The sequence below is a fragment of the Talaromyces proteolyticus genome (assembly GCF_021365285.1).
Source record: "Talaromyces proteolyticus strain PMI_201 chromosome Unknown BGW36scaffold_9, whole genome shotgun sequence".
NCBI lineage: Eukaryota > Fungi > Ascomycota > Eurotiomycetes > Eurotiales > Trichocomaceae > Talaromyces > Talaromyces proteolyticus.
The window spans coordinates 460,333-477,240 of record NW_025764285.1 but is presented as its reverse complement, the minus strand read 5'-3'; the positions used below and the strand labels follow the sequence as shown (position 1 = coordinate 477,240).

Below are 16,908 nucleotides of genomic sequence, written 5' to 3'. Positions count from 1 at the left end.
AAGAACTAGTTTCCGCACGTCAAAGAGGAAACTGAAAAACATCTATAAATGGTCTGATAAGAAGGAAATCAAGACAAAAATCAAAAGAAGAGAACACAGACAAATATTTCTTGAAATATGCTTAAATTCACCATCGCTCCATGTCGACGATCTGCATAATCCAACCTAATCCGGACGTAACTGGCACGGGGGTGATTACATTCTTTTCCAAGTTTATTAGAACTATTTAGCTAATTTCTTCTACAGATTCGAATTTCTATTTATGTCCTTGCACTGGGAGGTCGGATAGCGGAGTTTATTGCATCCCAAATAGGCGACCACGAAGACGCCAAAGAGCTCAAAGTAGCTGTAGATTCAACCCTAAGCGTCCAAGGACTTGCCGTGCTCTTCACAGCAGTAATACAAACTTTTCTCAACAAATTGACCCTTTTCCATGCAATCTGCAGTATTCATTTGCTCGCCCTGCTCGGCATCAGCCTCCCCCGCCAAGTCAAATACGAAAATGTCGGCCCACTGAGGCTTTATGTCTGGATTGGAATCAAGGTCTCTGCTGGCTGTGTATTTATCGTTTTTGCCACCTATATTTGGGCTACAGCAAAGACATTCGGCGTCCAGCCAGAGTGTAATGCAAGTACTGTCTACGTGGTATTTGGAATCAGCATCCCCGCTACTTCGACAGCACTGCGGTGGGTTATGGTAGGCACACTCGCGTTGACTGCGCTTGGGACATTGATTGGCGTAATAATGATGATTAGCTTTTCTGCGTTTTTCATGTGGCAAGCGAGAAGACATCCGAATGATTGGGAGACATTTCGGTACCGCGAACAAAGACCAATAGAAGCAAAGAGCAAGATAGAACAGTGGATGGGAATGATTAATACTTCCAGTGTTAATATTTATGCCATGGTATCGTTAGAACAAACGATAGCGAGGAATAATATCGGTCCGGGAGAAAAGGACTGGACGTTTGGACAGATCATTGCCATATTTATGTTGGTGGGCGTGGTGAATGAAGGCGTCAATTTTGGGCTTGCATATTTGGATAGATTGAAGAGAGAGGGGAGACATGGCGACTGAATACTGATATTTCAAGTTCTCCAAGACTTATTAACTCATGAGAATACCCCCAACCTTGGATAAATATTGAACAATATCCTGGTCTTTAACTAGATAACAATACTCTTACATGGGAGTTCTGATGTTACATAAAATAAATGCTGGGCAATAATTTATACTAGAAAGAGGTCACGCTTGGCTATATTTACATTTGATGACAATTCATAGATACTAGGGATCGAACCAATGTAGATTGAATTAACAGAACATGAGGTTATCCAATTATTTTTTTGGTCATATAAAGCCTCACTGCTCTTGATTTTCAGCATCCAAAACAAAAATATTGTGGAATCCATCCTTAATAACCTCATCATCAACAATGAGGATTGCCAAAAATTTGGCCGTCTCCGATCCACTGACGTTCTCTGACCGAACATGGTGGCAACCAGGAGCTTCATACCAGAAGTCGCCCTTTTTCGACACGATTGGTTCCTCACAGTTCATCTGATTAAGGACGGTTCCATCAACCACGATCGCAAGGGCTGCTGCACCACCGTGGGTGTGAGAAGGTGTGGCCGCGTTTGGGTCCATATCAATCGAGATGACAAGGACGGATTTTCCCGGTATATTCGATGGATTGTAGACCTTGAGTATCTTAACTTCTTCCCGCGGACGCCTATATATATGTGAGTTGACAAATTCAATTATCGTAACTTCAAAACTCGAGGAGTTTCTATTTCCTCTTTATTCTTACGTACCCTTCAATTTGATAAGTGTCTCCAACTTTGATCACCTTCAGGTTTATAGAAGCCATTTCACCTATTTTAAATTTATAGCGAGATCGAATATAACTCAAAAGACAATGCTAGAAGCAAATATGTTCTGTTTGGACTTTCTAGAAAGGCTGGGGGCAGCTAGGTGGACTTTAAATATCCAGATATATAGTAGTTCCTGCTAACCATGAGATCCTAAGCCAAGATCGAAGCCTGGACGTAGAATTGTCAATATTAGGACAGATTTAAGCGGGAAACAATATTTGTCGGGTTTCATTTTGTTAATAGGCTATCCGCATGTGGCTACGGATACCCGGGTAGAGAGGACAAGCAGCACCCGCTTAAAGTGACACACTTAGGGTCAAGGTAAACTCGATCGGGATTGGCAGCTATCTTATCTATCTTTTTTTAAAGTCATAGCTGTTTAGCGCTTCAGAACTGGGATGATGGGACTTCGTAATGGTTGATTGACAAATAGGCTATTCGGAAATTGTCCAATGTGGCGATAACGCAGTAGGGTATCCGTGTATCCACCAGGTGATGTAGTGGGTCATTTTACGTCAGGTGGCATGAGCATATATAAATATATAGATTCTTTGCGCAGACATATCCATATTGTACTGTAAAATCAATAAATAAACCAAATGCCTCTCTATAGACGTCTATTTACCAAGCTTGCTAGACCACCCCCAATAACTATGCGCGCTCTTATCCAACCGAGTTCTGAGTCGAAAGATCTCTCTCTTACAACGACACCCTTACCAGAATCCAACCTGTCTGCAGGAGAACACCTAATTCGTGTCCATACTTGCGCCCCCTGCGCTGGTGAGCTCATCTGGCCTAAGAACTTTCCTCCACCGAAGCCTCGCGAGTTGGTGCCATGCCCCGACGTTTGCGGCACTGTCATCTCTGCACCTACTGACTCTCCCTTCCAACCTGGCGATGAGGTATACGCTCGCACCAACTATACTCGCCCGGGTAATGCGCGTGATTATACTATTGGCGTCACAGACGAACTTGCGCGTAAACCGAAAAATTTGAGCTGGGCGGAAGCAGCTGCGGTACCGGTTTCAGCGGAGACTGCATGGCAAATCCTCTTCGTCCATGCAGGTATTTTCAAGGGGGAAGAAACAGACTTTCCTGCTGCACAGAAATCTTGGAGTGGAAAAAGAGTGCTTGTCACAGCTGCATCTGGCGGCGTTGGAAGTTGGGTCACGCAATTGGCTACCCTGCTCGGAGCTGAGGTTGTAGGGACATGTGGCCCTGAGAATATGGCTCTCGTGAAGTCTTTGGGCGCAAGTGAAGTCATCAACTATCGAACGACAAACTTACGTGAGTGGGCAGAGCATCGGGGCAAGAAGGTAGATGTCGTGATCGATTGTATAGGCCGGAAGTCACTCGAGGAAGCTTGGTGGACTGTCAGGGATGACGGGGTCGTTCTGAGTATATTCCAGCCGCCAAATCAGGTTTGTCCAGGGGATTATAAGGGGCAAGGGGTAAAAGATATCTTTTTTGTGATGGAGCCAAACAGTAAGCAGCTGGAACAGATTACGAAGTTAGTTGAGGACGGCAAATGTCGGCCAATGGTGGATAGTATATGGCCACTAGAACAGTTCGCAGAGGCATTCAAGAGGCTTGACGGGGGACATGCGAAAGGAAAGATTGTTTTGGACTTGTCACTGAATCAGTAGTTCTTTTGACTTAATTTCAATAAAAAATAAGGTGATCTTGGAGATTCAAATTAATTGTATGCCATAGGTATCTCATTATTCAACGATTCATCTCATGTGGTGCAATGTTGGAAGAAGTTTTTGGGCTTGTAAGAAATCATTGGAAGAAGGTATAGAATTCAATGCCTCTCCATTACTTGCACAGGCAATAAAAACGGGTGGGTAGTGTGGAAATATGGATAAAGGCTCATATTCATGGGTGGTGTGAGGTGTAGCCATCTAGGCTAGCTAATGTGAGAGTGCAAACCCTCAGGGCAGGGATCGATGCCTGAGGCACCCAGGTAACAATCAATACACGTGGATATTAAAGAGAGAGGTTATAGAAGTCTAATAACCCTAACTCTAACCCCTTTCCATTATGTTGGGTGCCTCAGACACCTACCCTCCCTGAGCGTTTGCACGCTCACATTAGCTAGCCATATTTCTACACATTACTTGCAGAGGCAATACACATGGGTGGGTGGGATGAAAGAAAGTGTAAAACAGTGGAGGAGTGTTGCTCCATTAACCGGTCTCTGAGCCTAACGTCAGTAGAAGACATCACTCGACTCATCGCTATCCAATCAATGGTGGATGTCTTAACCTTTTCCGTCAAGTACTCTTAAACTCCAATCTCCCTCTCTATCAGTTGACCACCGTCATACTTCAGTGACCGAACATCGTATTCAATTGGCGGGGCATTCAAGAAATTGGACAACTGACCTCTTCCAAAAAGACGGCTTCGCCAATATCCTACATACACCACCTCGTTTAGCTATCAACATGGACGACGAATTTCAATTTCTTGAGCTCGATTTTCCAACACTGGCTTTTCTTAGCCGTATCAGCTCTACGCTCTCTTCTATCCCCTTAGACTTCAACGAAGTGGTAAAGGCAACAGATAGTTAGTTAGTTAGTGTAGGAGCACCCACCGCATGGGACAGGTTAAATCGGCCATACCTTTGAGTATAGAGAAACCCCAACTAAGGGGGGAAAAACTTATGCTGAGACGGACAATCTGTATTTCCCGGAGCACCGCCGCTCCCGCTTAAGTAAATGTGGAAATGGTATCTAGAGCAGCGTTTGGGGCTACTGATAATCGAAATAGAAAAGATTCAACTGATTTTATTGCTTAACGAATGAATGTTGAGACAAGGATTTCTTCCTTCACGCCGCCGTGAAGGATATGGAGCTAAATACATGTAAGGTCTGCTAGTGGCTCAATACAATAGACACCAAAATATTGCACTGAGCCAATCATTTCGGCGAGCCAGGAATCAAAAAGCAATGCTCGAGTACGTGCATAGCGCTTTTCGCACCCCAGAACAACAAGTCTAGCAGTAATCACTGTTGCCAGACCCACCATCCTGGCAGCCTCCGGAGCAATAATTGGTATAGGTAATGTCGCCGTTGGCTCCTCCATTGCAGTGGAAAATAGATTCGCGGGAATGAGCATCGTCGGTGGGTTGCCCCGCGTTGCTAAGGGCTTGGTTTACCTGGTTGCCATAGCTTCCTACACGTCCCAGTCAATACTCCCGTCCAGTGAAGGTACTATCAATCATGCATAACATACCGATAGCGAGAAGGTTATAACCGCAGTAGTTGAGGCCCGTCTTGCAGTTGTCGGCAGCGACCATCGGGGCAAGAGTGCCAATGACAGCAACGGCGAGTGTAGCGAGCTTGAACATTTTGAAGATTTGATGAGACTCGAAAGTATACGTATCTTGAAGATGGCTGAAGAGGAATGCTGGTGATCTTGAGGATGATTGAAGTTGATAATGATTTCCAGATGTTGTGAGGGAATTGTCAACCCTTTTATACCTTGGACAAGCCCTCGAAGCTAAACACTGCCCGACAAGAAGGTGATATTTGAGACACCAGCACGGCGAATCAGCAGACCCAGGCTGACATGTTGGCTGTTCCGCAAAGTGTCTACACCGCAAACAAGGCCCAGATAACTCTAGCGACGTTGCATCTGAGGAAGCAAAAAATGAAGGATTGAGACGGAGCAGGGCCAACTGTAGCAGTACTCGCCCATCACGGATCGTCCTCTTGTTTCGCACGCTGCCAGACCAATCGTTGTGTCTGTATATTAAACATCTTGCGGTTGGGGGCAGAATAGTCGCCTCCTAGCTTCAGCTAAAAGCTGTGCATGCTGTACGGAGGTACCTCCGTTACAAGGTGATAGACGATCCTCGCCCCAGCGAACTATTCGAATTCGACGAAAAACCACGCAGATCCACCATTTATTCCCCACGAAGGACAACAACATAGCAAGCAGGTTTGTGTCAATCTGCTTTTCAAAGAATGCCAAAAGAAGAATCAATCAAACGCTAAGCTAGCAACTGAAGAGCCATAGAGAGTCTCCGTAAGGCTGGTTAATCTTCTGTTTGGCTTTGCTGTGCCCATTAGAATGATTCATCAGCCGCGGACCCGTCGAGTATTGAATTGTACCATTATGAACGGAATCAAACCCTTGAGTGCTGTCGTCATATTTTCGCGTTGGCGATGTCTTATTATTCTGGACTACGTAATTGGTATATCCACTGATGCTCTGGCCCCAATACCAGAGTATCCATGTCCCTCGGCTGTGGGGTTTAACGAATTAGCGCTGTTTTGCCGCCAAGCCGCAACTAAATCGGGCGCTATAGCTTAAATGCCGTCGAGTGGATTGCATATTATTAGAGAGTTTGACGATTCTTGTGCGAGCAGTTAGAACGCTAGACATCGTTATATTCCTACTTCGACGAGTTTCAGCGATGTCGAAACTGGAACCAGGATGTGATGACGATGGGTAGAAGGGAAGCCAGTGGACCAAGGCAAGAGATCGACAAAACCAGGAACAGCGGAGCCTAAATATTAGCGCTATGGAAACTTGTGGGCTGTGGGTTTAGCTGCTCAAACAGTGGCTTATTCTTCTGAGGCTTAGTTCCGGGGTAGACTCATGCAGGTTGGTTTCGAGTCAGAATCCTAAGAAGGAACCTCTTTTGGCGTAGTGGTTTTTCGGCCAATATTTCGTATGAAGTCCCAAGCCAGTCCCAACACTCGCAAGAGTCCTTGCTAGTCTGTAGACGGCGGATGCTTACCTTGGCGGAACTATGGAATGGTGGCGCTATGGAACGACGGAACTATGGAATGGCGGGATAGATTGAGGATTACAGTTGAACGGGGCTGAAAATCAAAAATTTGAACCGGCGTTAACTAAAATTTTGGTGTCGGTGTCAGGCAGTTAAATGGTAAAAGGCCCTAACACCTGCTCAGCTTTAATATACTTACTGAATTAATCATTCAAGTAATAAACTTATATAGATTTTACATATACTCAAGTTATATATTTAAAAGAACTTTTTAAAATATCTTTCTAAATGCTTTATTTAGGGTGGTAGAGTTCAGATTAGAGAGGATTAGTTGATGGTCAGGGTTAGAGAGGCTTGGGGGGTTAGGGGGATTAGGGTTAGATTTAGGGAGGATTGGGGGATGGTTTTTTAGGGGGGTGTTAAGGGGGTGTGTAAGGATAGGATTGGTAGAGCGTGACTATATTGATTCCTATATCGAATAAGGCCTTTGCTAGTAAGTAGGGTATGAATAGGTAGCTATTCGCTACCCTTCTAAGTAAGGATTTGGACCGGTATTCATGTGTTGTGTGATCAAGTGCACTATAGAAACTCAACACCAACAGCTCTACAGGGGCGTTAGAGGGGATTGGAAGATTCGTGTATAGTTATGTATAACTCAAGTAGGACATATATGAATTATATACAATTTTATCATACTAAAAATAAATTTATAAGCATGCTAAGGATAAGTGGATGTTAGAAATAGCTGAAGATTATTTATTTTAGGTATTTTTATTTCCGCCACTTCCGACATCCGGCCACTAATTTTTAGTTAGACCCACTGTAACAGCCGCCGATCATTGCCAGCCACCCGTTGAGCTGTGATCCCGATAAATTGTGACTGGTGCTTCCAAAGCAGCGGGGGACATTGTAGGCTTTCCGGGGTTTGCTACCTCAGAGGCCAGATTCGGCAGTAGGCGCCGTTTCGCAAGGGGAAGAGCCTCAGCCCCAGTATTAATAGAATACCAGCCATTAGGAAGCAACCCAGTAATTACCTCAAGAAAAGAGCATGGGCAGCGTGGAGTGGGCACGCTTGCTGTCGCTGGCCTCAGGCTGCCCTTTAAGAAACAAGGATAATAATAAAGGTACAAGGGGTTGGCGTCTGGTTCCATAAAACCTGAAATTGAGGTAGGCGTGGAGGAGGACTTCCTGATTCCCGCGTGGGCACCCGGAACTTGGATCGATATTCATGCAGTCGATAACTAGTATCGTTGACAACTAGAATGAATTGAATAAGCAAATAGGCTTCACAAAATCTATCGTCAAGGAAGATATCAATACCCAGCAGCAAAACACTACCACATCAATATGCAGGAAATCAATTATTTGGGTAAGCCATTCGTCCTCATTGCTCGACCTATCGCTAACCTGAAAAAGGTATCCTGAGGTGGGAATTCTACCATATTTAAAAGACAGCATCGAAGAAGTCAAGTCAAAGGGCGAACAACTGTTTCTCTCGCATTTCACTAACACTACCCATCACCCGTGGGGAGTCCCTGCTGAGTTCGAGACTGAAGAGTATTGGTAAGGCGACCGCCTCATCAAGCAACATGAGGACAGCAGCATGTATCTCAATGCTGTTCGTTGTGTCGACACATAGCTAGGAACTGTGATGAAGACTATCGAGGAAGCTAGAATAGCGAATGAGACGTTAGTAGTGTTTGTAGGCGACCAGTAAGTATACTGTATGTGTATATTCGTCGCCCCTGCTCGCTCTTTACAGTGGTCAAGCATTCGCCGAGGATTCCCATATCACAGAAACCTTTGAGAATGGACACATCAGCAACTATCGCGTTCCCTTGGTGTTCCGCCATCCTTTGCTGCCGCGGATAAATGTAGCGGCCAATGCGTCTTCCGTCGCTATTCTTCCAACCATCTTGGATCTGCTGATTTATACGGATTCATTGAATGACATTTATAAAGACGCGGCTTCTGGTCTCATTCACGAGTACGAGGACCAATCACTGATCCTGCCTTACAAGGCCGCCCAAAACGGCCGCGAGGCATGGAATATTGGCATCATCAGCACTGGCGGGACAGTGTTGGGTGTTGCATCAGCAGCTGTTCCTTATCGACTAGTTCTGCCGCTGACCGAAGATTTCACTTACATCTTCTCAGGCCTGTCGCAAGACCCCAACGGGTCGACGTGGTTGAGTACTGGGATTTGCATTCTCTACGCCATCGCGTCGGTTATTTTTTTGGTGATAAACGCGTATTGGGGTAGTCTAGCACATGCCGTTCTTTTAGATCTATACATATGTAGTAAGATAAACATTCCTTTCCCACATCGTTTTTGCAGAACCGCTCCGTTTTGGCGGCCACGCTAACACATAATCTCTCGAGCGAAAGCCTGATCTTTCCCACAGTATCACAGGCCAAGCTAAACATCGAGGGTAAGAAAAAGGTAAACCTCCATGCACGAATGCTGATATCGATATAGACGGGGTATGGTATCTAAGACAACAGAAGGTACCAGGTTATAAATTGGACAGCTGATAATACACGAGCATATGATATAGCAGAAAAACACTAGATTATAAAGTGGATCAAGTTTTGAGACGGTGAAAGATCCCAGCATGATTCAGCCAGTGCATCTGAGAGAGATTATTCCCTGCTGGTTTTGACAGAAAAATTAATGCTCGCCAGCCGGTGGTAATTCATAGATTGGCTGAGGTTTCATCCGCGACACATCAGCTCCAGCACTAAGCTCAGTTAGTGGGGTCTTTGGAGGCCCGAAATATTCATGAGCCAATGGCGGTTGCTGAGTCTCAAGCTGTTGAGGTTGCTGTTGCTGTTGCTGCTGCTGCTGCTGCTGTGTCTGCCTCCGGCGATAAATAAAGAAATACCACAGCGCACCGAGTATTAGCACGATTCCGGCGACGCCACCCACAACTCCACCTGCTATTGCTCCGGTATGATTATTGGACGACGAATTAGTCGAATTAGATGCAGACGTCGAAGTCGCTGACGGAGGAATTGAGTTAAATAATGACGAGGTAGTGGCGGTAGAAGTGGTAGTTGCTGTCTGTGTGGATGATGTCAAAGCTAAAATATTGTTTCGTTTCGTTGTTAGCAGTGATTCTCGACCAAGCGACTTCTTTTCTTTTCATCAAGCAAATAATTACTCACCGGAAGTGGATGTGATTGGCGTCAAAGGTGTATAATTGGAGTCAGACAGAGCCCCGGTTGTACAACCTACAGCATTTTTAGGATTATCGGTCCAAAACCCCGTCTGTCCGCTCGCACAGCAAAAATAGTCATGGTAAAACAGAGTCCAGGTATCGTTAGCACAATGCGGCGAGAGAGCGATACGATCCGTGCAGTCCTGAGTCGACGGGCAACAAACATCGTTGCTAAGGTCTTGAGGACAAACAGAGCCATGTGGACAACACGCATTAAATCCACCCCAGGTTGGACCACACGTAACTTCGGACTCAGTTACACAGGAGCCATTACGACGAATAGCATATCCATATGGTGGATTGAGTGAGCCCATCTGGATTACCAGGAGAGAAAGCAAGGGCACAAAGTGGTTTGAACAAGTGGGGATACCAACGTTTGTTGGGGCGTTGTGTTCTCTTTATCCCCTTCACTGTCGTACTAGTTAAATTTGGCATCTTTCTTATGTTGGCATTATAGTCTTCTCTTATTGGATACCTTTGTAGGCTACTCCTCAAACCATAACATAAAACCTCCAGTGGTGGTTGGTCAGGCCCTCATAACGGCGGCAGTAAAAAACGCGCTAAAGACGCTAAATCTCGCTAAGGATAAGAATTTGTGCTTATTGATGACAAAAGGGGCAACATTCCCAGGGCTAAAGTCGTATTTTTGTAAATACGCTCCGGGTCGCATCCACTAACTCGGAAATATTTCGAGATTATATCTGGAACTCTATTATTTTTACGCGCTTATAGACCTCTATATACTATTTATTAATATAGACAATTATAAATCTATAATCTTTAATTTCGAGCTGTTTCCAATACAAGCCCATTGAGCTGGGATTTGCATTGAGTCTGTGCAGGGGTGGTGTGATCACCTATAGGAACTTGGCATCGATCCCACAACTGAGAGTAGGGTCCATTCAGGGACTACAATACGGGGAGATATGGGAACGTGGAGACCGTTGTGCAACCGAATCACAGCTTACAACTGTTACGCAACATTATACAATTACCAGCAGCAATTCATTGCTATACCATTTAGGCATTAGAAATATAACTTTGATAGTAACATTTTAACATATACAATTAAAGCTTTTTTAATATATAGCATTTAAAAAGTGCTTTCAAATCTCGCAATATTTCAATATATGCCTTCTTAATTAAGCTTATTCCTTTCTAATTAAGCGCTGACGACTTGTTTATCTACACGCGCGTAGTCCTTTAGACTTCTTTCTATGCCCTTTATATATAGATATATAACTAGGTGCACATTTACCCTCCCTACTCAATACGCTGCTACCTCCCGAACGCTCAAGATCGCCCTCAGGATGTCCTCATGCATATATAACTTTTAAGGAAGTGTTTCAGACGAGAATCGTTGCACAACAGTTATACAATGGTTACGGGGCCGTTTCTAGGACCCGCGATTTTCCCATATTGTAAGGAATCGAGCCAATAGAGAGGATTTGCACGGAGACACGAGACACGAGACACGAGACAAGTTACTAATAATAGGCATATTACCAGCTAGAATAAAAAGGGAATAGCGCTATATAATTTACGCTAATCTCAATTAGGGAATTGAGATTATTAAAAACCTCGAGGCCGTTGTGTCGACAGGCCTTATGGTTTTTGGACGGCGTTTATATGTAGAATTGCATCAATGCGGCCCAGAGGTCGGGAAATTAGCATTAGTCGGGCACCCAACGGAGTTCAAATGTTGTTTCGTGTCCCAATAACTGCTCTGAACCCACCGATCCCAACTCTATGCTGGAATGTGATTGGACAGACTTCCTTATCTCCCTGCTTACATAACCTGCCTGTGCTTCCCCGCTCCAGTGATATCGATCAATCGTGATATCAATCGATCCTGTGTGGTCTTTCAGCGACATACCGCCTGTCGCTCGTGCTGCTGGTATTCGCCATACGTCCTGTACGGCCATAGTCGCTGCTTAAGGAACTGAACAGGGGCCAAGCATGAATCCGGCATGCGTGGGGTCAAGAAATCTCGCAATGGATGTGCGACTTGCAAGAGCAAACGGGTGGGTCGAGCACGTCTTCTTGATTCCTAGTCATCTCGATTAACGCGTCCTAGTTGAAGTGCGATGAGGGCAAGCCCTCCTGCGGACGCTGTGCCCGCCTTGGAATGGAGTGCCCGGGATACTCCCAGTCCCTACGATGGATAACAAAGCATGAAGTGCTCGATAATGGAAGGAGGTCAAGCCCTAAACACTCCGAGGCGAGTCCTCGTCTGGCTCAGGATGTGCTCCAAAATCCGAATAACTCGGAAATGACACTCTCTTCCACCGACGATCCCGCAACGCTGCTTGATGATATAAATTCGCCGTTAGATTTTGAGCAGTGGGATCGACAATTCAACCCAGTCTTGCCAGGGCCAGGCCAAATAGATACTACAAGAAGCCTGTCAGATACCGGGTACGACCCGGCTGTTGAAGGATCTCCCGCTGATACAGCCACACCAAGATCAGTGGCTTTTAGTAATTTACTACCTGAAAATGCCACCTCAATAGAAGAGGATTATTTCCCATCACCACTGCTTCTCCGACAATCTCCTATTCCGCGGTGCTCAAACAACCGACTGAGTATCCTGCCTCCATTACGGAAATCACTAGAAGATCCATCCTCAACTTTGGTCGAATACTATTTTAAAGAAGTTGCCGGTCTATTCTCGAGCTATGATAGCCACATGAACCCATTCCGTACAACAGTGTCTCGGCTATGGACTTCCTCGTCAGTCTTGTGTCGGACACTGCAGAGCATGGCGGCGGCCACTCTGGTTGATGATTTCCCACAATTCGGCCCAGTCGGGCTCAAGATGCGAGACGAAGCCATCTCATTTCTCGAGAAACAGCCGGCTCTCGATGATAAATCACTCCTGGCCGTGTTGATGTTGGGACAGACGGCAAGCTGGCATAAAGCGAATGACCTAGGTGTTTCGTTCTTCAATCTTCTTCGCAACCATCTCAATTCAATTTCTGCTAGTGGTAGTGGTGCCACTTCGTTGACTAACCGCAACAACTATCAGTTTTTCGAAGAAGCTCTTGTCTATTGGGAAATGCTGCTTTCCTACGTCGCAGACCATGGCACACTTATTTCGTCAACAAACCCAGACCTACATCCAGCCGCAGATAACAGCTTGACACAGAGAGTACCGCATCCATGGACAGGCATCGCACGTGACACTCAATTCGCTGTCCACGAGGTTGGCCGTCTCGTTAGAGGAGAACGGAATCGTATGCGCTCCAAGCGATTTACATCGCGATCGGATATTGCGCAGGCCCAGCGAGCTATTGAGAAGGCGCAGGAACTGGAGCAAACGCTCTTAAACCTCTCCCATCCAACGGAGACAGAGGTGGTCAACCCCGGCGACGACGACACGCCGGTGTGGCATCTGCTTGCCATGGCTGAAGTGTATAGATATACAGGTCTTCTTCAACTCTATCGAGCGTTCCCTGACCTCTTATGGTCTCGGATACAATCCGGAGACATAGCCGGGGAGCCACTGATGCCTCGTTCAAACATCAGCTTCCTAGACCAATCGAATGGCCATTCGTCTGGTTTTCTCAGCTACGCCGACCTCCCCGAGGAGATCTTTGGCGACTTTCAATTCGACGATGGATCAGATATCTCACCCGCAGTCCACGACGAATGGCTCACTAGATTCGCAGTAACCGCCATGTCGAAATTGAAGACAATCCCGCACGAGTCCCGAACACGATGTCTACAACCATTCCTTCTCGTCGCGTCATCCAGTGAACTTCGCTTGCCGCCGACGACCCTGCCTCTTTTTGATGAGTCTGAGGACGATCACACCCTCAACTTATCCACGCACGCAATCGAGGTCTCGCGGACTCGCAAATTCATCCTCGGCCGCCTGAGCTCGTTTCTTCACGTGCTACCCCCAAAGCCTATCCATGTCTGTCTCCAGCTCGTCAACGAGATCTGGAGCCGCATGGACGCGGGCGAGTCGGATGTGTTCTGGATGGATGTAATGATTGAGAAAGGCTGGGAAACAACCATGGGCTAATAGGTCAACTCAACTTTATGTACATGACTTCTTGTTTCTATTAATTTCTGTCCGATGTATATATCATTGTCAAATCAACGAATGACAAGTCTGACAAACATTACAAATATGTACGTATGCATGTCCCTTATCAGCCAGCCACACCTGCCCAAGAAGGACATGTTTTCCGGAGGATAAGCAGCTGGTGGTGTGCTGGTGGTGTACAGTGTCGTACGGAGTAGCCTCGTTCTATACTCAATGTTCTCTCTCCTTGTCAGGATGCACCTATCGCACGGCGTCCATTTGCAACCAGACGTTGGCCATTTCCGCATCAGGCAAGCTGTTTACGCGGAGAAGGCGCCGATTGGCCAGCTGCAAGGGACCGCGTCTAGCCCAAGACAGTCTAGGTTTTGTAAGCTTGTCAGGCAACCGAAATAGTGAAGGAAGAATTAATCGACCACCTCCAATTCGCAGCAGTCAGTCAGGACCAAAATAAGACACTACCGTCCTCAGCCTTTCATCGCCAGCACAAAACGCCATTGTTCTGTCCCGCTCCCTGCTGTTCTGCTTGTCGCTTGCATTCCTCCTGCTGCGGCCTCCCCATATATATCCCCAACCCGCTCCCCGCTTTCCTTGTCTTTTCTTCCCCCCTTAAAAACTCACCGGACTCTCACAACGCCATGCAGAATGGCAACTCGCGAAAGAAGAATGGCAATGGCAGCGTGAGAGCTTCTAACAAGAACAACAAGAACCGCGTCACCGTGTCGGAATTACAGGCTCGATTCAAGACCGACGAAATCATCACAACCACCAGCAACAACGACGAAGATAATAACACTGACAATTCAGACGGCAGCATCCTGACGCCCTCGACCTCCAGCCCTACAGCCAATACCAACTCCTCCAAAACTACAGTCAAAATGGCATCGCACACCAAATCTGCGCAGCACGCGCGAAAAATTTCGTCGCCAATGGCACCGCCCTTTATGGTGTCAGCCCCTGGCAAAGTCATTGTTTTCGGCGAGCACGCCGTGGTTCATGGAAAGGCAGCTTTAGCTGCTGCCATCTCGCTACGGTCATATCTACTTGTCACCACGCTTTCAAAATCACATCGCAACGTGACCTTGAATTTCCGCGACATTGGCTTGGATCACACCTGGGACATTGACTCGCTGCCCTGGAATGTGTTCCAGCACCCGTCAAAGAAGAAGATGTACTACGATCTCGTCACAGAGCTAGACCCCGAATTACTCGAGGCAATGCAGCCACACGTCGCTGCTGTCTCCGCAAACGAAACCGACGATGTACGCAAAATCCACCAAAACTCCGCCGCTGCGTTCCTCTACCTATTCCTCTCCTTGGGCTCGCCCAATTCCCACGCCGCCATCTACACCCTCCGATCTACAATCCCACCTGGCGCCGGCCTAGGGAGCAGTGGAAGCGTCAGTGTCTGCATCAGCGCAGCCCTGCTGCTGCAGATCCGTACCCTCGCCGGGCCGCACCCGGATCAGCCCCCAGACGAGGCTGCAGTTCAGATCGAACGCATCAACCGATGGGCATTTGTCGGCGAAATGTGCATACATGGGAATCCAAGCGGCGTCGACAACACCGTCTCATCAGGCGGCAAAGCAGTGCTCTTCCGACGCGACGACTATTCCAAACCACCCACCGTCACCTTCCTCAACAATTTCCCCGAACTGCCTCTCCTAATCGTCAACACCAACCAATCCCGCTCCACGGCCGTCGAAGTCGCCAAAGTCGGCACCCTGCTTAAAACCCACCCTCAAGTCACCGCCGCAATGCTCGACACCATCGACCAAGTCACCATATCTGCACACAACATGATCACATCCTCGGACTTTGACAACGACGACGAGGACGACGAAGATACCAACACGGAGACCCTCTCCAAATTCGGCGCACTATTCCGCATCAACCACGGCCTCCTCGTCTCCCTCGGCGTTTCGCACCCTCGTCTCGAGCGCATCCGCGAGCTAGTCGATTACTCCAATATCGGCTGGACCAAGCTCACTGGCGGCGGCGGCGGCGGCTGCGCAATCACGCTTCTCCGTGCAGATGCATCGCCGCAAGCCCGCCGGCAACTCGACCGCAGCCTCGCCGCCGAGAACTTCTCCTCCTTCGAAACGACGCTCGGCGGCGACGGCGTCGGCGTTTTGTACCCCGCCGTTCTCCGAAATGGCTCGGATGAGGAAGGCGGTGAGGAAATCGATCAATTGAAATTCGAGAATGCCGTGGGGAACGACGGTATTGAGCGGCTGGTTGGAGTCGGTGGTGGTGTGCAGGAGAAGCGTGAGGGGTGGAAGTTTTGGCGGAGGGCTGGGTAGGTAGCCTCCCCTCCCCCATTCAGCCCTCTATCCGGTCCTTCTTACCTTTCAACTACTGGATTGAAACTCTATGATTGGTCGAGATGGTATTAGAGTGTAATATTGCTTTCGGTGATGGACTTGACGTTATAAATGTACATATACTTTCCATACTTCACTATCTATCAATACTAAATTTAATAATGGCATGTAATTGATTCTATCTACATAGGGATGTATTGGGTTATGTATTGCTTTGAAAATAGGTATACTAGTCTACTTCCGTAATAACAACATATTCTGTATGGTTCTCTTCAGCTACAGTAGGGTTACAAAAAAATTTAAATATAGCAATATAGGAAAATAGTGAGTGGCTGGTTAATGGCCGGGTTATGTCAAGGTAAATTTTTATTCACTCATCATATTATAATATTAGTGAAACATGCTAGACTATCATTAAAAAAATTCTAACTAGTTATCTAAATATATCTATTTTATAAATCATAAGTAATATATATATATATTTTCAATTTCAAATCATCATCAGCTTTGAAGTGTGATAGAATAAACATAATAATAAAAATATTATTATACACAACAACGCGTGCTAATACATAACTCAATGCTCTAAAGAGCACACAACTATATGTAGTCAACTAATATAAGCCTACCCGTATTTCCTACCGGCATTGCCAAGCGAGTAGTTATAGGTCAGCAACACATTGGATAGAACAGTGAG

General features: G+C 46.5%; 8 protein-coding genes across 8 annotated transcripts; 5 read left to right on the top strand and 3 right to left on the bottom strand.

The window, feature by feature from the left end:
* Positions 1 to 140: 140 nt before the first annotated feature.
* BGW36DRAFT_429720 (uncharacterized protein) lies at positions 141 to 1,077 on the top strand (the record flags this gene model as incomplete). Its single annotated transcript, XM_046220730.1, has 2 exons — positions 141 to 191; positions 247 to 1,077. 2 exons carry the CDS (start codon positions 141 to 143, stop codon positions 1,075 to 1,077), a joined length of 882 nt encoding a protein of 293 aa, XP_046069351.1.
* Positions 1,078 to 1,254: 177 nt separating this feature from the next.
* BGW36DRAFT_345417 (uncharacterized protein) lies at positions 1,255 to 2,180 on the bottom strand. Its single transcript, XM_046213198.1, has 2 exons — positions 1,815 to 2,180; positions 1,255 to 1,732 (listed from the first exon to the last, which is right to left on the bottom strand). The coding sequence occupies exons 1-2, from the start codon at positions 1,868 to 1,870 to the stop codon at positions 1,363 to 1,365; spliced, it is 426 nt and encodes a 141-aa protein (XP_046069350.1). The 5' UTR covers positions 1,871 to 2,180; the 3' UTR covers positions 1,255 to 1,362.
* Positions 2,181 to 2,428: 248 nt separating this feature from the next.
* BGW36DRAFT_383510 (uncharacterized protein) lies at positions 2,429 to 3,564 on the top strand. Its single transcript, XM_046216674.1, has one exon. The coding sequence runs from the start codon at positions 2,474 to 2,476 to the stop codon at positions 3,518 to 3,520; it is 1,047 nt and encodes a 348-aa protein (XP_046069349.1). The 5' UTR covers positions 2,429 to 2,473; the 3' UTR covers positions 3,521 to 3,564.
* A 1,226-nt stretch (positions 3,565 to 4,790) lies between these two features.
* On the bottom strand, positions 4,791 to 5,500 carry BGW36DRAFT_383509 (uncharacterized protein). The gene is made up of 2 exons (XM_046216673.1): positions 5,112 to 5,500; positions 4,791 to 5,051 (listed from the first exon to the last, which is right to left on the bottom strand). The coding sequence occupies exons 1-2, from the start codon at positions 5,224 to 5,226 to the stop codon at positions 4,873 to 4,875; spliced, it is 294 nt and encodes a 97-aa protein (XP_046069348.1). The 5' UTR covers positions 5,227 to 5,500; the 3' UTR covers positions 4,791 to 4,872.
* A 2,766-nt stretch (positions 5,501 to 8,266) lies between these two features.
* Positions 8,267 to 9,150, top strand: BGW36DRAFT_429716 (uncharacterized protein; the record flags this gene model as incomplete). Its single annotated transcript, XM_046220729.1, has 4 exons — positions 8,267 to 8,328; positions 8,378 to 8,839; positions 8,998 to 9,047; positions 9,095 to 9,150. The coding sequence occupies 4 exons, from the start codon at positions 8,267 to 8,269 to the stop codon at positions 9,148 to 9,150; spliced, it is 630 nt and encodes a 209-aa protein (XP_046069347.1).
* Positions 9,151 to 9,286: 136 nt separating this feature from the next.
* BGW36DRAFT_429715 (uncharacterized protein) lies at positions 9,287 to 10,150 on the bottom strand (the record flags this gene model as incomplete). The annotated part of the gene is made up of 2 exons (XM_046220728.1): positions 9,287 to 9,699; positions 9,784 to 10,150. The coding sequence occupies 2 exons, from the start codon at positions 10,148 to 10,150 to the stop codon at positions 9,287 to 9,289; spliced, it is 780 nt and encodes a 259-aa protein (XP_046069346.1).
* Positions 10,151 to 11,468: 1,318 nt separating this feature from the next.
* BGW36DRAFT_463341 (fungal-specific transcription factor domain-containing protein) lies at positions 11,469 to 14,119 on the top strand. The gene is made up of 2 exons (XM_046222206.1): positions 11,469 to 11,860; positions 11,914 to 14,119. The coding sequence occupies exons 1-2, from the start codon at positions 11,807 to 11,809 to the stop codon at positions 13,864 to 13,866; spliced, it is 2,007 nt and encodes a 668-aa protein (XP_046069345.1). The 5' UTR covers positions 11,469 to 11,806; the 3' UTR covers positions 13,867 to 14,119.
* A 184-nt stretch (positions 14,120 to 14,303) lies between these two features.
* On the top strand, positions 14,304 to 16,444 carry BGW36DRAFT_383506 (mevalonate kinase). The gene has a single exon (XM_046216672.1). The coding sequence runs from the start codon at positions 14,526 to 14,528 to the stop codon at positions 16,188 to 16,190; it is 1,665 nt and encodes a 554-aa protein (XP_046069344.1). The 5' UTR covers positions 14,304 to 14,525; the 3' UTR covers positions 16,191 to 16,444.
* Positions 16,445 to 16,908: the final 464 nt, after the last annotated feature.